Below are 26,544 nucleotides of genomic sequence, written 5' to 3' on the forward strand. Positions count from 1 at the left end.
AATTTGAAATAAAACATTTGAAGAGACATACATAGAATATTTAATTACTTATTAATAGTTTAGCAATATATAATTTACTAGAGGCCCAGCACACAATTGAAATCATGCGAGGAGGCGCCCTGCCTCCCACAGTGTGAGGAGACAACCCAGTGGGGTGCTGGGCCGAGAGGTGCTCCATGAACCTCCTGGTGACAGGTTGTTGTCATGATGCCATTGATGCCTTTTCCCTTCCTTCCCCACTGCCCCGAGCTAACATGCATGAGATTGCCTGAACGATACTGGGTCCCCGTATTGCGTGGAGATTGCCCTCCACAGGAACCTGCCTGATCCAGGGAGGGTTGGGGTCATTCACTGCGGGAAAGGCTCGATTTAAATGAAGCCCCTGCTTAGATAGGCGCCAGCTGAGCCGTTTGCCGTTTGTGGAGGGTTTATCATCCTTTCTGGCTGTTTCCTTGGAAACCACAAACTCAAGATAGCAGTGGAATGCTGCATCCCCTTATCTGAAACCCTGCTTCTCTGGCGCCCCAGGGGGCCAGGACCCATGCCTGATTCGCGGTGTCCCCGGCCCCCTGCTTGTGTCTGCTCCAGGCCACCCAAGCCGGCTTGGGCAGGCTCCCTGTCTCTGTCTCTGTCTCTGCTCCGGGCCTCACCTGCGGGCGCAACCTCCTCCTGTTTGGTCGTGAAGTGTTACAGCGTCCCAGCCTAATTTGCATATCGATAACTTTTTGTATTAGATTTTATTTTCTTTTTTTTGTCAGGTTAGGTTTCTTTCTTTTTTTTTTTTAATTGGGGTGTCAGTGGTCAACATGAACACATAGGTTTCAGGTGTGGGTTTCTATGTTACAAGATCTGTATATTGCACCATGTGCCCACCACCCAAAGTCAGATCTTCTCCTGTCACCTTATATTAGGACCCCCTCCCTCCATCCCCCCCTTCCCTCTGGCAACCACCACATTGCAGTCTGTGTTCACAAGTTTCAGTTTTATATCCCACATATGAGTGAAATCATATGGTTTTTAGCTTTTTCTTACTGACTTATTTTACTTAGCATAATATTCTCAAGGTTCATGCATGTTGTTGCAAATTTCGTCCTTTCTTATGGCTGAGTAGTATTCCATTGTGTATATGTACCACATCTTCTTTATCCAGTCCTCTATCGTAGGACACTTTGGTTGTTTAAGTTATGTTTCATAATATCAATTTTTATTGTTCCACTTATTAAACAGAGTAAGAGTCTTAAATTCTGTCACCTACTAATTACATAATTGTGGCCATCACCCTCTTTCTGTAAAAAATTCAGAGCTCAGTTTATTTTTATATGAAATAAATTTTAAAATAACCTAATAAGTGTTATATATTTTAAAGTGCTACAAATATGTTATTATAGTACACTTTTATAATAATTGTTTATTTTTTACTCAGACAGGAAGTTTTACTTGAAGTCTCAGGTCCCTAAAATATAATAGAAAGTTGTTTCCTCTGCATGGATTGACAAACAGGTTTTTAAAGGAAAAGGTTCTCATCCTTTTGTTGGCCTTTCAGAATTTAAAAAACAACAACAAACATTTGGAGAATAAAATTTAACAAATGTGGGAATTCTTTTTTTAACATAACTTTTATTGATTTCAGAGAGGAAGGGAGAAGGGAGAGAGAGATAGAAACATCAATGGTAAGAGAGGATCATTGATTGGCTGCCTCTTGCAAGCCCTATACTGGGGATTGAGCCCACAACCCATGACTTCCTGGTCAGTAGTTCAAAGCTCAACATGTAGCCAGCTGAGCAGGGAATTCTTTATACTTTACACTCTCTGTATCCTAAATATCAGAAAACATGCTTAAATATGAATGTAGTAAAGTTAAAGTCTCCTATTATGACTCAAAATGCGTTATATTACCGAGAATTCCTAACAGAGAATAACCCTATTAAAATATTTTGTGAATGTGTCTTTTGCTATGGCGATACTTTTAAAAACATCATTTGTGAAGTATTTTTGCTTCTACAACATTTAACTTCCTTAGTCCTCTTTCTAGTCAAAGAGCACAACAGATGACAAATTAATTCTTTCTGGGTTTTCCCCAGGATTTTCCTTGAACTTTATTGGATCAAAATAGCATTTTAGTTTGGCTACAATTAAAGAGAAAAAATATCTATATTTTTTTTAGAAAAAAAATCTATAGATTTTGTAGACTCAAGCTTGCTTCTATCTTACATCCTTGTGATGGTATCTTTGCTGCTTAGAATGCTCTTCTCCCAGATCTGACTAGTTGCTTCTTGTCACCCAGGCTCAGCCAAAATGTTACCTCCTCAAAGAGGACTTTTCTGACCACCGAGTCAAAAGAAGCCCCCACACCAGATTCACAATGCCACCATCTTTCCATAATAAATTTTCCTCTTTTGCTGTCATAATAGCATTTATCACTACTTAATTTTTTGTTCATGTTCTTATTATTGTCTTTCCCGTTGGAATGTTAAGTTCTATGAGAACAAGGACTTTGTCTTGTCCAATCTTGTATCCACAGTGCCTAGAAGAACGTCAGGCACATGGTAGATATTCAATAAACATTCAATCAATGTTTGCCAATGAAATGTCTAATTATTTAGACAGAATATGAATCTGAACCATTTTTGCTTTACATATACTTATTATATACATTCCTAGTTCCTTTATCTAACCTCCATGCCAATCCTTTTTTCTTTCCCTTCCTCCCTTCCTTCCTCTCCCCACTACCTTCTTTCAACAAAAAGATTTCAGCTTATGGTATACACAGCAAATGAGTCAAGGATAGACATTGAACTGGTTGGTCCCTTATACTGACATAATGCAAGTTATATAATGCTCTTTCATATTTGAGTTTTTAATGTGATGTATTCTACATCATTGATACTTAGATATTTGTATCCATACTATACAAAGATATATCTACACACATACTGTAGTTCCTTTCTCTCTTAATTTCATACTATATTCACTTTTAAATCACTAATTATATTGTTCTTGGAAGTAGATGAAATTTTTAAATAGTGTTTCTTTTCCTTGTTCTTCACAATACACTTTAAATACCACACTAAGACAACTTCCCAATCCTACTGAGTAGAAAGGCAACTCATGATATTTAAATGTTTAAATTTAAATGGTAAATAAGATGAAAGATTCTAAAGAGAAATGTCCGATCGATAATGGATAAATAACTTTTGTTTTATTTTTATACCTATATAACTGTGTATACATATATACACACACACACACACACACACACACACACACACACATACACACACACACATATATATGTTTTAATGTATCCCTAGACATAAGACTAAATTACAACCCTCTTGTTTTCTTCTGTCTTGGTTTAGTAAATATATTTTTTTGTCTGTGAATAAAGCAGAACTGGAATAAATTTATCTCTCTGATTATGAGCTTTTGTGATTTCTGTAACATTTCAGACTGCTGAAGTACAAAATTAAACAACCCAGCTAGCTCTTAGAATAACTGTGCTTTATAACTAATAACTCCAACTGACAAATACAGTGAAGTTGTATTTTCATTCAATATAAAGTTAAATAAATATTAATATAAATAAAATGAAATTGAATATATTTTAATTTAAATTTTAACAGTGACTTATTTTCCATGTGGTTATGTTTCTACATATGTGTATAGTATCTGATTACAAGGACCCAATTAAAGTTTTGGAAAGCCAAATGCTCTGTTCAAGCAGATTCATTGTCTTTGAGATTCATTAATTTATGATACTTTTAGTTCAGAGCATAATTAAAGCCAAATTTGAGACTGTTGATTCTGATTTATTTTTCTTTGATTCCTTGCCCATCCTAGGTTATCATGTGTTTGAAAGTTTGTTTTAAATAAGTAACTTTTAAATGCTGCCAAAAAAATTATTATTTTGCAGTTTGTAATTTTATTTCTTACTTTAGGTACAAGAAGGAATGCATCTTTTGATAACTGGTCCCAATGGTTGTGGGAAGAGTTCTCTCTTCAGAATTTTAAGTGGGCTCTGGCCTGTGTACAAGGGAATCCTCTATAAGCCACCTCCCCAACATATGTTCTATATTCCACAAAGGTAGGTAAAATTTTTTATATTACAAGAAATAATTTTCTTTACTTTTTAATTCTCTTGATTCCTTGGGCTCTTCAGTTTATAATCTTTAAGCATGTTTCACTAGAGAAGCTATTAAGGAAATAAAACTTCAATTCTAAAAGGGACAATACCACTTTCAGGACAATATCACTTCTGTTCACTTTAACATGTGACTGGATATAATGAACATTCAAAGACTATAGATGTTAATGTCAAGGAATAGCAGGCTAGTCCAAAGAATAATTAGAATACCTTAGATGTCAGATTATCTCTTCTCACAGAAAAAATAACACTTGGATATTATACTAATCTTTTCATCAAGCTGCTTTCATTCATATGTTCTAAAATTGTTCAGTTATGTTTAAAGAGCCTCTATAAAATAGTTTTTGTTACATTTATGCTATGTGATTAATTAATGATTTGAAAATATGCAAAGTAAGCATAGAAATATTAAAAAGGAACATGATTTCTTCTGAAGTCTTTAGTCATCTTCATAAAAAATTTAAAAATATCTAAACATAAAGTTATACTTGCAAATTTGCATCATTCATTGGGAATAAGAGCAAATGAAATCTGAAGAAGAGATATACTTTATACTCATCTGACCCAGTAATTTTTCCTTCTATCCTCACCCTGGGTTAGGTAGATAACACAGAGTACTCTTATTATATCAAGAGGACTATTGTGTGGAAGCCAATAGAGCACCTAGGGTATAGTACCAGAGAAAATATAAATGTTACATGATGTATGGTGCTATCCCATGTCTCCTTTGCTCCTTTTCCTTTGTCAGAAAGCATTTGTACCATCCTGCCCACGGGTCTAAATTTTAGACCATATGTTATAGTTAGGCAGATGAGGTTTTGTGGAACTTTTTATTTAAAGTAAGATCTATGGTAGTAGCAGGAAGCTACCTGACATGTAAGAAAATGAAGAACTGCATTGGCAGTAAGAAAATATTGAGTATAAACAATATCATGGATACTCATGTTTAACAGAAAATAAATGACCATCTTGTGACACCAGAATCATATTCTCTTTTTGTCTGTACCTTAAAGTCCTTTGGGAAACCTTCTGAAGCAGAAAGCTAAATTATACCCCCAAAGTTTAAGTTTCAGACATTAATGTGTTAAGTAAACTGATTTTAATTTTTTATTTGAGTAAAATATTGTTACACTATAGAATTCTACTTTCTTAATAAAATTATGTACATAAATCTTATGTTTTTAGCTATTTTAAATTTCATATGTAAATTGAAGGATACAGTTCTCAAATATAGCTGTGTCCTAAGCAATATAAGACAGTCAAAGACATGGGAAAGTACATAATCCACAAAAGTCATCCTTCAGAACTGAAGGAGAAATAAAGACTTTCCCATACAAAAGCTGAGGGAATTTGTTCACTAAGCCTGCCTTACAAGAAACACTACAAGTTCTTCAAACTGAAATGAAAGGATGCCAATCAGTAACATGAAAATATACAACATACTGATAAAGGTAAACATATAGTCAAATTCAGAATACTGTAATATGGGGGGGGGGGGTTAAAGAACAAGAGTATTAAAAATAACCATAATGAATATAATTTGTTAATGAATACAAAATATAAAAAGAAGTAATTGCCACATTAAAAACATAAAAGGGGGAGAGTAAAATGGTAGAGGTGTTTGTATGCAACAACAATTAAGTTATTGTAAAACAGACTGTTATAAGATGTTTTATACAAGCCTCATCGGAATCATAAATCAAAAGCATGTAGTAGATTCACAATAGATCAAGAGAAGGGAATCAACACATACCACTACAGAAAATCACCAATTCACAAAACAAGGCTACAAAGAGGAAGAAAGGAACAAGAGAACTACAAAATAGCCAGAAAACAATAAATGGGATTAATAATTCCTTAACTCTAATAATTACTCTAAATGTAAATGGACTGAATTCTCTAACAAAAGGCATAGGGTGGCTGGATGGATTTAAAAAAAAAAAAAAAACACAATTATATACTACCTACAAGAGGTTCACTTCAGCCTAAAGGACAAACATAGACTGAAAGGGAAGGGATCCAAAAAGATATTCTATGCAAATAGAAACCAAAGGAGAGCAAGGAAAGCTATTCTTAGACAAAATAGACTTTAAGCCAAATATGGTAACAAGAGACAAAAAGTAATTATATAATGATAATGGGATCAATTCATCCAGAATATATAATAATTGTGATATATATGGACCCAATATCAAAACACTTTAATATATTAAGCAAATACTAACAGACCTGAAGAAAGATCATTGGGGGCTTCAGTACCCCACTTTCAACATTGGATACATCGTCCCAACAGAAAATCAACAAGGAAACATTGGACTTGAACCACACTTTAGACAGAATGGACCTAACAGACATTTACAGACGTTTCATCCAATAGCAGCAGAATACACATTCTTCACAAGAAAAAGCATTTGAAAAAATACAACATGTTTTCATGATAAAAACTCTCAAAAAAGTGGGTATAGAAAGAATATACCTGGATATAATAAAAGTCATATGCCACAAACCCACAGCTAATATAATACTCAATAGTGCACGGTTGAAAGATAGGAATAAGACAAGGATGCCTACTCTCACAGTCTTATTCAACATAGCACTGGAAGTCCTAACTGGAGTGATCATGCAAGATCTACACTAATAAAAGAGAAAATGCTAATTGACTGTACCTTCGCTATGCCCACAGCCAATCAGAGCAAGTATGCAAATTAACCCAACAAAGATGACGGTTAATTTGCATACACTGAGGGTGGGAGGAGTGAAGACTGAAGACAACATAGAAGGAAGAGGGAGGGAAAGCAGAAAGCAAAGTGGCTGCAGGAGGGAAAGCACGGGCAGGGCAGGCGGCGTGCGGTGGTGGGGGGTGGAGGCGGGCGGCAGCAGCGGCGGGCACTGGCAGCAGGCGGCGGAAAAGTGCGGAGTGGTGGCGGGAGGGAAAGTGCGGGGCACCGATGGCGGTGGGAGGGAAAGCATAGGGGGGCGGCGGCTGCGGGAGGGAAAGTGCGGAGGGTGGGGAGGCGGGGGCAGTGGGAGGAAAAGCGTGGCATGGGGGGTGGGGGGCAGAGGCGCAGGGAAAGCGCAGGGCAGCCGGAGAAGTGGCGGTGGCAGGAGGGAAGCCTGCCGGAAGCCCTGTTCTTGCAGGAATCTTCCTGAAACGGGCCTCTAGTAAAGAAATAAAAGACATCCAAATCAGAAGGAAAGAAGTAAAATTGTCTTTGTTTGCAGATGGCATGATCTTACATATAAAAAATTTTAAAGCCTCTACCAAAAACATTTAGAACAAATTTAGTAAGTTCTAGGATACAAAATCAATATACAGAAATCAATTGTGTTTCTATACACAAGCAACAAACTATCTGAAAAGGAAATAAAGAAAACAGTCCTATTTACATTAACATCAAAAAACCAAAGTTCATCATAAATTTAACTAAGGAGGTGGAAGGTCTATACATTGAAAACTATTAGACGTTAATGAAAGAAACTAACAAATGGAAAGATATCCCATTTTCATGGATTGGAAGAATATTGTTAAAATATCCATGCTACCCAAAGCCATTTATAGATTCTGTGCAATTCTAATGTCATTGTTGACAGAAATATAAAAGACAAAACTAAAATTTGTGTGAAGCTACCAAAGACCTGAATAGTAAAAGCAATCATGAGAAAGAAGAACAAGTCCAGAGACATCACTCTTCCTGATTTCAAACTATACTATAAACTTATAGTCATCAAAACAGTATAGTCTGGAATAAAAAATAGACATAGACTAATGGAACAGAATTGAGGGCCCAGAAATAAACACCTGTCAGTTAATATTTAACAAGGGAGCCAAGTCTACTTAATTAAGAAAAGATAGTCTCTTCAATAAATGATGCTGGGAAAACTGGGCAACCACATAAAGAAAAACGAAATTGTTCCCCTATCTTATACCACTATTAAGAATGAACTCAAATTGATTACACTTGAATGTGAGACCTGAAACCATAAAACTCTTAGAAGAAAACATAGGAAATAAACTCCTTGGCATTGGTCTGGGCAATTATTTTTTGAATATGATACCAAAAGCAAAGCAACACAAACAAAAATCAGTAAGTGGGGCTACATCAAACTGAAAAGCTTCTGTGCAGCTAACGAGGCAATAAAAATAAAAATAAAAGAAACAGTAACCCACAGAATGGGAGAAAATATTTGCAAATCTTATGTCTGATAGTGGTTTAATATCCAAAAAAAATAAAAAAGTCATATAACTCACATTAATATGTATAGTGGAATATTCTTCAGCCATGAGAAAGAAGGAAATCCTGCCATTTGAGACAACATGATTGAAATTGGAGGACATTGTGCTAGGCAGAATAAGTCAGACAAAAACAAATACGGTGTGATATCACTTACTAATATATGTGTAATCTAAAAAAAGCAAACTTGTAGAAACAGAGAACTGAAACGTTAATACTAGGGTCTGGAGAGTGGGGGTAGGGGGAGATGTTGATCAAGAGTTAAAAGATATATAAGTTCTGGAAATATAGTGCACAGCATTATGATTATAGTTAACAATGACATATATGTGGAAGTTATTAAGCAAGTATATCTTCATGTTCTTACCACAAAAAAGAAATGGTAATCATGTGAGGTGATAGAGATGTCAGGTAACATTAGGTGGTACCATTTTGCTATATATGTGTATCCAATCAACATGTTGTACGTCTTAAATTTATATAATGTTATATGTCAATTTGATCTTAGTAAAATTGGAAAAATAAAGAAAAATACCACTGAACTGTACACTTAAAATGGTTAAGATGCAAATTTTATGTTATATGTATTTTACTACAATTGTTTAAATGGGGGTCGGGGTCGTAAGAAAGTGCATAAATCCAGCCTTTGCCCTCAGAGAAACCTAACTGTTATTTTGCAACAGACATAAATCACAGGGAAATTTTACTTAGTTATGAAATTTACTCTTGCCTAAGCAAAAGGTCAACTGCAACTTAGTTAAGGAGAAAAATAAGAATGAAACGTATTTTTGAAGACTAACAATGTTTCTTAAAATTACTGTTAAAAGTCATTTTATCTTGATTATATAGCTTTGGAAACATGACAACGTGTGCTTATGTTTAGAATCTTGTATCTTGCAGAAAAGCATAGAATTTATTTAAATGTACATGTAAACTAAGTGTCTAAATGTAGCATTAATTTTCATATTCCAAAAGCTGCTGAATTTTTTAAGTAAATTTGAAAATAATCTTATAAGTTTTTATTATTTAAAAGGAAGCTGCTACAACCTATTTCAAAATATTTGTCAGTATCTAATATTAAAGATTTCAACTTAGGATATTCTCATTAATGAATATTATCTGATATTTTATTGCATTAATTGATAGAGTGAAATATTATTTAAATACTAGGTTGGCAAAAAAAAACCTATAAATTGAACATAGAATTGAGTCTATGTACCTACATAATAAACTTCATAAGTCATAAACAGTCTTTTATTTTTTAAAAAAACCTGATTTTTCCTTTTTGTGATTGAAAGACTTCCTTGTAGAAATAGATCCCTTTATGCAGTAATTAAATATACATTAAATGTTATTTTCATCAAGTAAAAGTGGGATTTGTTAAAGTGGATTTCTAGTAATGTCATGCACTGCACAGAAGAAAAAAGTAAACTAAGGGGAAAATACTCTAATTAAGCATATTAGGCCACTTATTTATTTATTTATTTTACCATATCTCTAGAGAATGGTTCAGTTTAAAAACTGGGAAACCTGAATTCCTAAGAAATTATGAAATCATTTTAGCAATGTTAATAATGAGAGCCAGATAGAAGAAATCTGGGCCATAGTTCAAGAATACAATTAAAAATTTGTGGTAAATGAATTAGTTTCAAAACAGTTTTATTTTTCCTCATCTCATCTTCATTAATGGTTGCATATGACAATTACTGGAATAGTTCATAAGTTTGAACAAAGAAATATTTCATCTGAAAAATAGATTTAGCTGCTCTAAATCTATGGTAAAATTCTTAGTCTTGCTCAGATTGCACTTTAAGAAATATTTTTGCAATTTCAGGCTGTTTGAGACTGAATTTCCTAAGCAATGTGACTGTACTCTTGAAACTGATGATCAAAACTCATTATTCCCTACTGGCCTCAGGAAAAGTCTTCCACATGGATACAGATCTTGGATTTCTTTTGTTAATTCTTGGTGCACTTTCTCTGACTTTTCAACTACCTAAGGGTAGACTTATGATCTTCTCTTAAGTCTTAAGTCTCCACTAATTTATGGCTCATTAGTCACTTAGTAATTCCCTAGTATGTCTCTGTCTTCAGTTGTGAAAACCTCAAAAGCCCAATCTTTTATTGAGTCATTTTGTTCACCTGCTATCAAAATATTATTATTCTAACACTCACCAAAATGAGAAAATGAAACATTTGTTAGTGGTTGGGGGGACAGAGAGTGTAAGAGAGAGAGGGAAGGCAGGAGAGAGGAAGAAAAGGAGGAAGTGATAGAGGGAGAATGGAAGGGATAGAGGGAAGAAAGACAGAAGATAACAGGTGTTTACTCACAAAAGGTAGCAGAGTCTAGGGTTCCCTTTTACTGCCCCCCCTTTTTTTCTAAATCCTCCAGAGGATCATCTTCATACATCATATATCTCTTCTCAGAAAGCCTTCAGTTGGGCACCAACCCATCATGTAATTCTGTTCCCATATTGATTATGCTCTGCATAAGTAATCTAAATAGAATATTTTAAATAATTAAATTGGAGTTTAAAGGAATTAGAGATTTTAATACTTAGAGTTACACAGCAGTTCAGAACCAGGGTTATTCTTTACCAAATCTTTGGATACAAGCCCTCTGTACTCACCACCTCTTATTTTCAAATTAATAAAATAATAATATTAAAAAACCTACCTGTGATTTAAAAAAAAAACACTATTTGACCTTAAATATTTTATCAATCATAATCATTAGAGCCTCTCTAGCACTGTATTTCCCAAACATATGGGGAATAACAAACTATCACCTTTTATAATGTACATTACTTTCAAAAATTTCTATTTACTTCAACTGTTTTTCTTAGTAAAAAGAGTTTATGACATGAAATCTTAGCTTTTAAAAGTGCCAGTATCTAATCCATGTTTTTTTTTTAATGATGTAGCCTATATATTTAAAAAATAAACTGAATTAATATTCTTATGGCCTCCTGAGGTAATTGATAGATTCTAGGGCATCTTGAGCAAGGGCTGAACATCTCTGGCCTATTTTTTAATTTAATTTACAATGTGTCAAGCAACTATTGTGTGCTAGTCACTATTTTATACATATTATATGTTTCAATTTTTTATCTGTATGATAACCCGTAAGGTTGGTGTTGAGATGGGAAAACTTGGAGAGGTTGAATCTCTAGGTGCCATCCAGCTGATAAATGTTGGAACGAATATTTTAACTTGGGTATGTCTGACTCTAATGTCACTTTGTCTTGCCTGCAGCAAGGGACACAATCTCCGAAAAATTCCTATTCTCTTGCCTGACCTTGCAAGTGAATATCACCAGCTAAGGTTGTTTGCTTGGTATGCTTACAATGCACTAATATCAAGCTATTGTTTGAAAGCAGCATCCTTTTAATGCTGAGGGTGCAGGCAATCTAAGCCAATTTTAGCCTAAAGTTTAGTATAGGTACTTGGCTTTCATTCATTTATGTTAATGTGAAAGAAGCTAAATTCTTGTATAAAAGTGAAATTCCTTTAAATTAAACTATGTTCAAATCACTTTCAAATTTGAATATGTTCTTTATTCTTTCTTATTCTTCTAAAACCCATTTCTTTATAAAATTTTAAATAATTTCTCAAAAAATATTCCCTTAATTGTAAAGCAGACCTTATAAAACAGGCAAATCTTAATTTTATGAAATATTAGGTATAAAAAAAAAATCATGATTTACCCTGTATGTTGCCAAAAGAAGAGATTGTCTTTGCAACAGAGCAAAGACTATGTTTTGTTATAGGAAATTCAGCAGAATGGACAGAACTCTCAAGTAACACCAATAATACCAACATTGGCACAACCGCACAGCATGCAAGATGTACCTGTGGCAAATGAGCTTTGTAGATATCTTAAAACCCAAGCTTCCTTTTGAATTGTGTCTGTATGAATGCTTTCCAAATCCAGGATTGTCTCTTTAAAGGATAGGAGACCTGTGTTATGTAACAACATGTTTAATCCACCCCAAATGTAAAACCGGATAATGACTGTTAAAGAACCAGGAAGCACATGAGATCAGAGGAAAGTTAGAAGACCTAATTTGCCTCCTTTCTCCACGCTCTTCTTCTTTTGCCTTAGATATCAGGTTAAAGAATAAAGAATTGGTCTAAGTAAAAATGTGGAGGAATGCTAGTTTAAATATCTCGATCACTGTTTTCCCCTGGATCTCTAGCTTTTGGGGACTTATTGCTTCTTAATGAATCTCTAGGTGCCAGAACACAGATAGAGAGGTCCTCTGCAGAACAAGTAGGATTCAGGCCAGCAGGGCCATTGCCTGAGTGGAATGTTGGTCTGAAAAGGCCACTGGAATAAAAGAAGAATGTGATATGGGGCTTAATCCAGGCCTACTTGTGGAGCCCCATACCTAATAGGTTACACAGACACTGGTGTCACTTGTCCCAAAATTAGACAAATCTGGGCTTCGAGAGTGGGAGTTATTACTGGAACAGATTGCCTATGTTATGTGGGAGTCACTGTTGAACAGATTTTTATAGAATATAAGTTAGAAAGGGCATCTGCATGTCTCTTTTTAAAAAACTTTTCAGCTATAAAAAGTTTCAGTAGTATTGCTGTAGCAAATTCACTTCTACTTCTTTGCTTTATACCATTAGACTCAAAGAAGTAAACTTTGCATAAATATCTTTGGACAATTGTCTGATAGAATTGTAATTTATACATTTCGGTACATCCTGTGTAGTAATTGTTAACAGTCATTCTTAAAAATCTCTTAAAGGGATCTATAAACGTAAACATGATTTTCTATAGATTTCTATTGTTTGGAAAATGTTGCCCTTTTTTCATATGTAACTCTTCTATGGGCTAATTTTTTTAAATAGTAATGGAAAAAATCTTCCATTGCATCTAAAAGTTTTTTCTCATTTCATGAATCAATTATTAGGGTAAGCCATGTGGAATTGGTAATTTTTAAAAATCAAAATATCAGAATTTTTATACAGTAACCTAATATAATGATAAATATTCTTAACAAAGTTGACTTTTAATTTGTATTCTCATTAGCTTACTGATACTTTGATAATTCCACTAATATTATTTTTATTAGTTGGAAATGAACACAGTCCCTGTCCTAAGAGGAAGTACACATTTCTGCTCTGGTGCCTAAAAATACCTTACCCTAAAAATATAATTTCAGTAATAAGTAACTATCTCTATTTTCAGTTGAGTATTTATTCTTTTTGCTACTTACTTATTTTAAGAATATTAGAAATTACTCATGAATTGAGCACTCAAATCTTATTTTTGCTGTTCATGAAAAAAATTTGATGACAGATCGGTTCTAGCATGTACATTTATATGAATTATTAATAGCTAGATTTTATGGCTCTCAGATTGCTAACTTCTTATTACTATGGCAGCATAGTGCCTTATTCTTAAACTTTGCAAATGCTTAAATATATTTAAATTGCAGTGAAACTTTTATCAGTATTGTTCAGAATTAAAATCTAGATGACTATGAAATATTTAGCATTTTGGGTAATGATTCCAGAGTCTCCAAGCACAGAGTTAACATTTCTGTATGCTTTTTCCTTCTTTCTACCTTTGTCCCTATTAATTAGAAAAATAGAGAATAATTTAAAACATACAATTACAAACCCTAATAAATGTCAGTACATTTTACAAAACAACCATAAATTGTCTATATTTAAGTGGACAAAAAGTTGGGGAATATAAAACCAATTGCAAAAGTACCTTGAGACACTTGTAATATAATAACTATAAAAAGCCGTAATCACTGGGAATGGAATTGATCTCAGACATTTTTATTTTAACTTTACTGTTACAATGAACAGCTTTAATTATACATGCATTTGAAAGAATTTTAGATCACATAGAAAAACAACTATGATAGCTGTTTAAATAATAACAATTATTTGTTATAATGTGATACCTATGGGTTTACTCCAGTGTTTTTTTCACAACAAATAGAGGTGATTCTGAATTTTACTTAGAGAAAGTAAATTAAAAGTAGTTAGAGTTTCTCTGTTGATAGCTACTAATTATAAGCAATCTAATTTTTTGTTGTTGCTTATACTTTGTATGTTGCATGATTCTCTTCCTGATGGGCCAGAGCAAGTAAGCTAATAACATTCTGATATGATCATTGATCTACCTGAAATAATTAGAAGATAATTTGAATAGGTCTATATATCTAGAAAGGAAAGTTTAGTACAGGGTACTTTAATTATGTATAACTTAGGTAGGACTAGAGAAACTTGAGCTAGTTTAACATGTTACATTCCAGGCTTTTGAGTTGGAAAAAAGGATTACAGGCAACTAATCATATAAACATTTGATATAGGGTCCTCCATTCCCTTGTGCTTTCAAGATAGATTCAACATCATACCACATTTTCTTGACATAGCCTTTCTAGAGGATTCTGTGTTAACTTTAACTTCATAATAATATTTTCAAATAAATATATTAACAAAACCTATTAGAGTACACTTAGTTTCTATTTACCTCATTAAACACATAGATGATGTACTGTTTTTACCATTTTACATGATATAAAACAATGATTGAGAGAAAATGGCACTTTAAAAAAGCAATATTTGTTATCTTTAATGAATATATAATTTTATAAAATACCAGAGGCCTGGTGCATGGATTCAAAATCTGGGACCCCTCAGGGGATATTGGAGAGCCAGTTTCGGCCCAATCCCCACAGGCCAGGCCAAGGGACCCCCACCAGTGCACAAATCTATGCACCAGGCCTCTAGTCTGCATGTAAGATCTTTGGTTAATCTCTTCCCGCCCTCCTTCTCCCCGCTTCTCTATGAGATTCATCAGTCTGTTCCTTGTTTCCATGCTTGTGGTTTCTGCTCATGTGTTGAGCGTCTGCCCCCTGGTGGTCAGTGTGCATCATAGCTACCAGCCTGTCAGCCAGTCAGCCGGTCACTTAGGCTTTTATATATATAGATTTTTGTATAATTTCATCAGCCTTTTCTTTTTCTAAAAAAATATTTATTATTGAAAGTATTATATTTGTCCCTTTGATTCCCCCATTGGCCCTTCTAGCCTGCCCCCAACCCCTTCCCCAGGCCTTCACCACCCTATTGTCTGTGTCCATGGACTATGCATGCATGCATACAAGTTCTTTGGTTGATCACTTCCCAACCACCCACCCTCCCTCTGCCTCCTCTCTGAGATTCTGCCTTCTGTTCTATGCTTCTATGTCTCTGGATCTGTTTGATTCCACATATGCGTGAGATCATGTGATACTTGTCTTTCTCTGACTGGTTTATTTCACTTAGCATAATACTCTCCAGGTGCCTCCATGCTGTCTCAAAGGGTAAGAGATCCTTTATTTTTACTGCTGCATAGTATTTCATGGTATAAGTGTACCACAGCATATTTATCTACCCGTCTACTGATGGGCACTTGGACTGTTTCCAGTCTAAAAGTAAAAATTATGTGGAAAGGATTCTTAGGTCACTCTTCCAAAAACCCAGTCTGACCTGGTCCTCCCATCTCCAGTAGGTAATCAGTTTCATTAGTTTCTGGTTTACTGTGTTTCCTCTTGTAAATATAAGCAAACCCTTCTTGTGTTTCCCCTTGTGAAAATAAGCGGATAAATATGTATTTTATTTTTTTAATCTTTATTGTTGAAAGTATTACATAGGTCCTCCTTTTCCCTCCATTAACCTCTTCAAGCCCTCTCCCATCGCCCCCACCTCCCCCCAGGCCCTCACCACCCCATTATCTATGTCCACAGGTTATGCATATACGCATACAATATGTATTTTCTTAATTTTCTTTTATTGTACATAAAGGTCGTATATTACAGTCAGCCACCTGTACCTGCAGGTTCCACATCTGCAGATTCAACCAACCATGGATCAAAAACATTTATAAGTGTTATGTTGTTGCTCATGGGTATTGTATGTCATTATGCTTGTCTGTACTGAACATGTACAGACTTTTTTCCTTATAATTACAAGGAAAACAATAGTGTAACAACTATTTACATAGAATTTACATTGTATCAGAAATTACAAGTATTCTGGAGATGATTTAAGGTATATAGGAGGATGTTTGTAGGTTATATGCAAATACTCCATTTTACATAAGGGATTTATGCATCTGAGGATTTTGGTATCCACAAGGGGTCCTGGAACCAACCAACCCCCCTCCCCCACCCCCCACAGATACCAGGGGATGAATGTATAGATCAGTGGTTCTCAAATGGGGATGGTTCTGTCCCCCCAGGGAGCAATATCTGAAGAATTTTTTTTATCATTACTGTAGTGGATGCTACTAGTGACTAATGGATAGAGACCAGGTATGCTGCTAAACATCCTACAAAACATGGGATAGCCCTCAACAACAAAGAAATATGTAGTTCAGTATATTCATAATGGTACTGTTGACAATACCTGCTATACATCTACTTTTGTGCTTTTTTTTTTTTTTGAACTTCACAATAACTTATGGAAATTATTCTATCAATTTCCAAAGGTTTCCACATCCTGTTTTATAGCTACAAGAGGCAGGTATTATAGTTTACTCAGCCAGTCTCCTTTCTGTGAGCATTTCAGTTGTTTTCAATATTTTGCAGTTACAAATAATCTGAATGGATAACAGTATGCACTTTTTTTTTGTTACTGTTGGTGTTTTTGGAAGTATATCTTTAGAGTAAATTCTTAGAAGTGAATCAAAAGCCAAGTGATACGTTGGTTTGCCAAATTCCCTGCAAAGGGTTGTACCATTTCACACCTTCACCACTGTATGAGTGCACCTATTTCTCCAGAGGTTGGAATGAGTTGCCAGGCTTTTGAAACTCTGCCAATCTGATAAGTACAAGTACATAACTCAGGGTAGTTTTAATTTGCATTTCTCTTATTTTGAATGCCATTTTTTAAAGAAAAGTTTTGTTTGTTCACATTGCTGGGTCAAAATCTTAAATTTTATAATAGTTAACCTAAATAATATTTGATGAAATACAGAAGCAACATTTATAAAATATAGCAAAACAAGCATGTGTTTCTGCTGCTGAAACTATCCAACTATCTCTTGTTAGATTTGAAATAGAACTTTATTTGTGGCTATGTTTCAGTAAATCTTTACATGAACATAGCAGTGTATTATCCTGCCATGCCCGAGAGAAGAATACTCATCACTAGGCAACAAATACAACCCTAGAAATGTGGTATGTAAAGTCTTCAATGGTGTTTTCAGACCACCAGGATGTCCACTGAGTAAACTGAAATGACGTTGTACTACGATTCTTGTGTGCTTGGTGTTTCATAGGCCATACATGTCTCTTGGAAGTCTTCGGGATCAAGTCATCTATCCTGATTCAGTGGATGACATGCGTGATAAAGGCTACACAGACCATGACCTGGAATGTATCTTACACAATGTCCACCTCTATCACATCGTTCAAAGAGAAGGAGGTAAGCTCTGTCATTCTTTTGTTTAATGTACTTAACTTTGTTTTTAAAAATAAATGGGTAAATTGTCTGTGGTTTAATTTGAATATATGCTATTATCCTATTTAATAAAAGAGTAATATGCAAATTAACCATCACTCCGCTACACCCAACCAAGATGGCTGCAGCCATGGAGCGAGCAGGAGGCTTGGGTTTCCCCAGCAGTGGAGGAAGCCAAGCTTTCCACACACCCTGGGCGGCCCAGGCCTCCACTCAAGGCTACAAAGTTTCAATTATAGAAGATAAATAAATCCCAGCAAAAATGGCGGCAGCCATGGCGCTGGAGAGAGCAGGAGGCTTGAGTTTCCCCTGGCGATGGAGGAAGCCAAGCTTCCACAGCCCTGGCCTGCCTTAGCCTCTGCTAAAGGCTACAAAGTTTCAATTATAGAAGATAAATAAACCCCAACAAAAATGGCTGCAGCCACAGAGTGAGCAGGAGGCTTGGCTCCACTCAAGGCTACAAAGTTTCAATTATAGAAGATAAATAAATCCCAGATACCAGGGCCTCTGCTTGGGTCGCCGGGGGGTGTGGCCAGCCTACAAACCACCACAGGCCCCTCGTCCAGGCTGCCCCACGCCCCAAGGGAACCCCCACCCTTATCTGGGACACCCTTCAGGGCAAACCAACTGGCTCCCACCCATGCACCAGGCCTCTATCCTATCTAATAAAAGAGTAATATGCAAATTGGCCATCACTCCAACACACAAGATGGCTGCCCCCATGTGGTCAAAGATGGCTACCCCCATGTGGACACAAGATGGCCACCACAAGATGGCCAGCAGGGGAGGGCAGTTGGGGAGGGACCAGGCCTGCAAGGGAGGGCAGTTGGGGGCGATCAAGCCTGCAGGGGCGGGCAGTTAGGGGTGACCAGGCCGGCAGAGGAGAGCAGTTGGGGGGGAACAGGCCTGCAGGGGAGGGCAGTTAGAGGGGACCAGGCCTTCAGGGGAGGGCAGTTAGGGGTGACCAGGCCTTCAGGGGAGGGCAGTTAGGGCCAAACAGGCTGGCAGGGGAGCAGTTAGGCATCAATCAGGCTGGCAGGGGAGTGGTTGGGGGGTGATCAGGCTGGCAGGCAGAAGCGGTTAGGGGCAATCAGGAAGGCAGGCGAGCAGTTGGGAGCCAGCAGTCCTGGATTGTGAGAGGGATGTCTGACTGCCCATTTAGGCCCGATCCTACAGGCAGTCGGACATCCCTCGAAGGGTCCCAGATTGAAGAGGGTGCAGGCTGGGCTAAGGGACACATACCCCCCATGCACAAATTTCGTGCACCAGGCCTCTAGTCCTATATAATAAAAGTCTAGGTGGCATCACGCAACATCACAAGATGGCCTCCACAAGATGGCCACCCTCACATCACAAGATGGCCACCAAAAGAGGGGTGTCCACAAGATGGCCAGCAGAGGAGTGCAGTTGTGGACGATCAGGCCGGCAGGGGAGGGCAGTTGGGAATGATCGGGCTGGCAGGGGAGTTGGGGGCAACCAGGCCTGTAGGGGAGGGCAGTTGGGTGCAACCAGGCTGGCAGGAGAGGGCAGTTAGGGGTGACCAGGCCAGCAGGGGAAGGCAGTTGGGGGTGAGATCAGGCCGGCAGGGGAGGGCAGTTGGGGGCGATCAGGCCAGCAGGGGAGTGGTTAGGGGGTGATCAGGCTGGTAGGCAGAAGCAGTTAGGGGCAATCAGGCAAGCAGGCAGGCAAGCGGTTAGGAGCCAGCAGTCCTGGATTCTGAGAGGGATGTCCAACTGTTGGTTTAGGCCCAATCATGGGATCGGGCCTAACCGGCAGTCAGACATCCCCCAAGGGGTTCCAGATTGGAGAGGGTGCAGGCTGGGCCAAGGGACACCCCCAGCCCATGCATGAATTTCGTGCACTGGGCCTCTAGTTGGAATATAAGCACACAAGTAAAGAAAAACAGCTTTTATTGCTTTTCTGTTATTGACATCCTTTTCTGCTTGTGTTATATTTCATGCAGCACACTAGGCTTTTTATTAAGTCTGCTGCTGGCACTTTAAAACAGTACTTTTTTCATATTTGGATGTACAAGTGTCCCTGAGGCCACTGTCAATCTAGATATATGTAAAGGTTATGACAGATATCTTTTCCTGTCAAGTTTGGCTTACATTAAAATTAATAATTTGAGAGATAATTGTCATGAAACTTCTTTTTTGGTTTTAGACCCACAGGCTTACTAATACATTTTTTTATCTCTCAAGCAGCATATAGAGCAGTGGTTCTCAACCTTTCTAATGCCGTGACCCTTTAATGAATCATAATGTAAATATCTGTGTTTTCCGATGGTCTTAGGCGACTCTGCTAGTGGTTCTCAACCTGTGGGTCACGAACCACAGGTTGAGAACCGCTGCTGTAGAGCCTAAGACCATCGAAAAACACAGATATTTACATTAGGATTCATTAACAGTAGCAAAATTACAGTTATGAAGTAGCAACGAAAATAATTTTATGGTTGGGGGTCACCACAACATGAGGAACTGTATTAAAGGGTCGCGGCATTAGAAAGCTTGAGAACCACTGATACAGAGAATGAGATACAATATAGAAACTTCTGTACTGTGGTTTTTCAGCATAAAATATTTTTGAAAGAATAGGAATAAAAGTTATATATATGAGCTTAAAAAGAATTGCTTTATAATGGTCACACTTTCAAATAACTTGATAACATATAACTTGATAGCCTAGAAAAACTACTGAAATCTCAGACTTTATTTCTAGGTTTAATTTTGCATGGATTTTATTTTCTAGCCCTTTTCCATGGTCAGAAGAAGCAGGGTAGTACAGTGACTAAGCATATAAGCTTTGAAGTCAAAGTTCTTGAATGAAGTCTTAGTTAACACGGTTATCTGTATCTTCAACTGTGAATATCTACCTTATAAGGATTCTGAAAAGATTAAATAAGACTATATAAAGCATTTAGAACCATAGCACATGGTAAATGCATAAGAATTAGTAGCTAATGGTACTATTACTAGTTATAGTATTGATAGTATAGTTTTTTGTCTTTGTATGATGGTACTTGATATTTTACACAGAAATTTCTCATATATTATTTCATTTGATCTTTACAATAAGCAAATGAGGCAGATAACAGAGGTATTATTATATTTACTTTTATGTTGTTTGTAATATCATAATTTATAAGTGCCACAAACATGGAAAGCAGGTTGTCTTTTTGTTTCATATGGTCAACTCCTTTCCAGTTCTAAAACACTCTGCCAGAATATATACTGCCTGTTAATTTTGGGTAAGTTATTATGGATTAGTTTGAAATCCAATAATCCAAGTAGAAATGTATGATAAATGTGGGTTATTTTATTTTTTAGAAGTCATCAAGAAGTTCTAGAACTGTTTTTAAGAATATTCCAACCTTGATAATGAAATCGTAATCATAATGGTTTATTGAGTGCTTACTATGCAGAATATAACATATTAAGCAATTTACATTGTCAACTTATTTAATGCTTATAACTTCCCAATGATGTGGGTTTGACTAACCTCCTTTTACAGATGAAATTCAGAACATTTAATACATTCCCTAGAGACCTATAGCCAGTGGTGAGACAAGGATTCAACCACAAACCATACTTGAAAGTCAATGTTCTGTACTATGCTATACCACTGTGCTATGTTATCTCCTAGCTTCCTGGGTGAGTGAGAATTGTTATATCCTTACACATTAAAAAATTCCAAGGAAACCCACTTTACTTGCCTAATCCTTAAAACATGAAATACGTTTTTAAGCGAAGCAAGAAAGCACTTATATTTGCAAGGTCATCACTTACTTGGAAGAAGCCTACTGAAGTTCTGTTTAGACTGCCTAATATTTTTCTTAGAGAAATTCTTTGCTTTACTAAAATATGGAATTAAAAACTATGTTTCATTCCATCAAAGAGTTTTCAAAATAGAAAGAAGTGTTAACAAATGGACATGAATAAAGCAGTTTGTACATCTCTAGGTAGCAGGAAAGCCATTCTCTTCTTAGCTGTCTTAGTCTCTCTAAATCTATACCAGAGGTGATAATATGACTTAAGTTCTGATTTAGCTGTTCTGAGATTAAGCAGCATTGCCTGCTAACACTTTTGGGTTTAGTGGAACAAAGAATATGATTTATTTAATTATGTAAAGCTAAAACTTCTCTTGACCCAAATACTTTTGTCTTCTCAGTTGGCAAGGGAGAAATATTTTTAAAGCCCAGAATACTTATCCACACTGTAGTAATCTGAACCTAGTTTTCAAATCCTCACTTAGGTTTCATAAATACAATAAATTTCAGTCATAGAGCCCAGCTGGTGTGGCTCAGTTGGTTGAGCATTGGCCCATGCACTAAGAGATCGCCAGTTTGATTCTCTGTCAGAGTACATGCCAACATTTCAGCCTCGATCCCAGTTGGGGGCGTGCAGGAGGCAGCAGATAGATGTTTCTATCTCTCTCTCCCTCTCCCTTCCTCTCTCTGAAATCAATAAAAGCATATTGTTTAAAAGAATAAGAAAAATGTTCTAAAAATTCAGCCACAGAAGAAATATTATGTCAACAGTTTTCACTAGATGCAAGAACTTCAAATCAGATGGCATTTTTCCTAATTTAAGGATATGGTTTTAAATAGATAGAAATTTCCTGGAAGGAAAATGACACACACAATTCTGCAATTTGGTTTTTCATATAAAAAAAAAATTCTGAGTACATTTCTATATCGGTATGTATATATCTAAACTGTTTTTTGGAAAATAGAAGCATTGCTTTTTTTGAATAAATATCCAACAGAAAGTCAGTAACTAAGAAGTTGGAGGGGATGTGGCATAAATAAACTGCACAAGCATGAAAATAGACCATTTAAATCCCAACTCTGATATCTGGCTGTGTAAAATTAGACATGTCAATTATTCCAGGAGTTTCAGTGTACCCATCTATAATATGCAACTAATAATATCTACCTTACAAGATTGTGGAATATTAATGAAAAAACTCATATAAAGTGACAGACACATGGGAGCATTTACATTAGTTCCTGCCTTACCCTTGGTAGACTTTGCAGTAGGCCTATGCAAATGTGTTGGTCTTTTCTCCCAACACCCTGCAAAGTAAGTATAACTATACCAACTCTTTGGACAAATTCAGAAACAAACAAATTTTAAGAGTGTCAGTATTTCAAATTCTTAGAAAATGATTTGTCAGCAAAAGGAAGTATTACCATTAAAAATATCATAGCTAAAACAAAATGCTTATACATGAGGCTCTCTAGTTTATCCAAGCATATGTTCTGTAAAAATACCTGTTTTTTTTTGTGTTAATAAACTTGCTAGAATCACCTGTCCAAAACTGTAACAATTAAACAAATGCTTTATAAAATATATATCTTTATTTTTTAAGGATGGGATGCTATTATGGACTGGAAAGATGTCCTATCAGGAGGGGAAAAGCAAAGAATGGGCATGGCTCGAATGTTTTATCATAGGTGAGTATGCTATTCCATTGATGTAACCAAAAAAACCTTTGGACAAGATTCAGTGTCCTCATCTTTAGTTTAAAAATATCTCACTGAAAAATAAGTGCTTAGACTTTACAGTTTAAATATTTTTTATGTGACAGAAATTGCCAAGTCCTTTTTTTCTATTTCTTTTATGATGACTGTTAGATGACAAAATTAAATTTTTATGTATTCTAAGTTTGAAAGTAGAATTGGTATTAATTTTAAATTGTAATGAATACATAACCACTATTTATTGTTGTGAACACAGTAGGTAGGCATTCAGTAATATTTCTGAATTAAATTGTTAAATTCAAACTGGTATATCTACAAAATGGATTACTACGCTACGGTGAAAAAAGAAGGAATTCTTACCATTTGCAACAGCATGGATGGAACTGGAAAGCATTATGCTAAGCGAAATAAGCCAGTCAGAGAAAGATAAATATCACATGATCTCACTCATTTATGGATTATAATAAACAACATAAACTGATGAACAAAAAATGATCCAGAGACAGAGAAGCATCTATCAGACCATCAAACCTCAGAGGGAAGGTAGGGGAGGGTGGGGATAAGGTGGGGAGAGATCAACCAAAGGACTTGTATGTATACATATAAGCCTAACCAATGGACACAGACACCAGGGGGGTGAGGGCATGAGTGGGGAGCAATAGGGGGATAAGGACACATATGTAATACCTTAATCAATGAAGAAAAAATTAAATTAACTTTTCAACCACTCAGTAGCCTATTGCATTTAATAATGCTCCTCTCCTCAAAAATCAGAGGCATAGCCAATGGAAAAAGGAACCAGCCAGCATAGGTCTTAATGGACTCTGATAAAAAGAGGTTCAGAAAATAATTTCTCCTGATAAAACTTTTTTTCTTTGCAACCAGCATCAGATTCATAGGAGTTCAAAGATACCAGGCATAGGACACTAGAAAGAAATAAAGCTATTCTGCTTTATCCATCGTATCTGTCCTATTCTTCCCTGAAAAAGAAATATGTTTTTCCCCCTTAGACTTCTGGTAATGAGAACCTGAGTTGTATGCATAGCAGGAGGTTATCAGAAAATATGTAACTAATTTTTAGTACTTACATCTTGGTCACAAAGGACCAAGAATTACATTTACATATGTGAATACATGAATGGGCCATAAGCTGGGGCAGTGAATACTCCTGAAGGAATTGCAGTGGAAGCATTAATACTTTTGTAGAGAACTTTATACTTTGGCATCAATACCTGAAATCTTAGGATACTTTCGAACATAATAAAATGCCATAATTGTACCTAGTAAAATTGATAATAATTATTTAAAGTCATCTGATTCATATTTAAAGTTTAACATTGGAATAAGCACATATTTAAACGAGTCCATTAAAATATGATTATGCATTAATTTCATAAAAGTAGAAAATATAGATAAGTTAAAAGAAGAAAAAATCTGTCATCTCATTAACTTATAACACTTAAAATTTAGAAATAGTTCTTCTCAGTCTTGTTGATGCACAAAAGCTGGTCATTATCTTAATTTTGTAATGTAACTATTTTCATAAAGTATATTAAAATTATTTATTTATTTATTTATTATTTTTTAATCCTCATCCAAGGAGTGAGGATTTTTTTCTCCATTGATTTTTTTAGAGAGGGGGAGGAGGAAAGGGAGAGGAGAGAGAAACATTGATGTAAGAGAGAAACATGGATTGGTTGCCTCCCACATGCACCCCAACAGTGAGAGGGGAGCGAACCTGCAGCCCAGGTATATGCCCTTGACTGGGAATTGAACCTAAGACCCTACAATGCGCAGATTCACACTCTAACCACTGAGCACCACCAGCCAGGGCTCTGTTTTTATTTTGCCAACTTTTATGTGTATTATTATGCAATAGCTAGCCAGGATTTTTAAAAATTATTATTATTGTGATATTTTATGTACCTAATGCACAGACAGACCTTAAGTATACATTCAATGACTTTCACTAAATGTATGATACATTGTGTAACCAATACCTCAATTAAGATAGAGAACATTTCTGTCACCCAGAAAGTCCCTCATTCCCATTTCTAGTCAGATCCCCACTTAGATAATTTCAGTTTTGAGTTCTATCATCATAAATTAGTTCTTCCTGTTCTACAACTTCATATAAATTAAATCAGCCAGTATGTATTAATTTTGCATCTAGCTGGACTTTTCAATGGAAAAAAATTATTATGTTAAAAATACCATATTTATATTAATGTTCATGGTTAGTTTAAGAACATGACAAGCTAAAAAAAAAAGTGGACCAAAATTTGCTAACTTAGAATTTTCAGTGAAGTGTATTTGGTAATGAACCTTTCTCAGCTGAGGTGGTAAGATTCAAGTGTAAACTTTACAGTTTGACATTTATGACCAGCTGTTACCCACTATCACCCTGAATCTGTTTGCACTCTGCCCATAAATATTCAGTAATATGATCACCAGCATAGTTGGTGAAATGTAATATAATGGAATGTAAAATGTGACCGCAAATTTCTCACTGCATCAGTTTGTTAATAAAATAAACGGTGTAATAAAGAGCAAGAGGCATTAATGAAAGATGCCAGCCAAAAGAGGTTTCAAGTACCCATAACTTGAAATAAATAGTTGATACTTATTTGTGTATCTAAAATATTTTGGATATGAGACTGAATAAAGATCAAGTTACAAGTATACCAGTGGAAAGAAAATTTTGTGATCATGAAGATGATGAAGTTGTTGAAAAGCAGGACCTATTGAGAAGAAATAAAATGGAAATATTAAACACAGTGAAGAAAAAGTATAATAATGAGAAACTGCCTCCCCTTGTTCTCAAGGAATTAGTGAAAAGATTTGAATTGCAATGTGAAAGAATGGAGCTAGCTAAAATGGAGAACTTTTGCGGGGAGTATTCAATATCACAATTGTATACTCTTTTTGAGAGGATTTTTAATGTTTAAAGCATGATCAATATAGTTCTGCCTTAACGGGGATAGACTAGACCTTTTGCAAGGCTCACTCTTCTGATGATACCAAAAGAAAAAGGAAGGAAAATCTGAGAAACCATATTATCTAATGTTTTACTTAGTTATATCAATCCCAGATTCCAGCTATTGTTTACTGTATTGAAGTACAACACGCACACGCACACACACATAGCAGTCATGCCACAGAAACAACGGTGTGCAATCTATCTTACATCTGCTAGACTAGGGGTT

General features: G+C 35.8%; 1 protein-coding gene across 1 annotated transcript in view; it reads left to right on the forward strand.

The window, feature by feature from the left end:
• Positions 1-26,544, forward strand: part of ABCD2 (ATP binding cassette subfamily D member 2) — a 50,291-nt gene that overhangs the window by 15,407 nt on the left and 8,340 nt on the right. The window contains exons 6-8 of the mRNA XM_008140554.2: positions 3,939-4,084; positions 17,672-17,817; positions 23,227-23,311. Coding sequence (XP_008138776.2) covers positions 3,939-4,084; positions 17,672-17,817; positions 23,227-23,311 — 377 coding nt within the window. The remainder of the gene's footprint in view (positions 1-3,938; positions 4,085-17,671; positions 17,818-23,226; positions 23,312-26,544) is intronic.

Source organism: Eptesicus fuscus, chromosome 7 (assembly GCF_027574615.1).
Source record: "Eptesicus fuscus isolate TK198812 chromosome 7, DD_ASM_mEF_20220401, whole genome shotgun sequence".
Taxonomy (NCBI): Eukaryota; Metazoa; Chordata; class Mammalia; order Chiroptera; family Vespertilionidae; genus Eptesicus; species Eptesicus fuscus.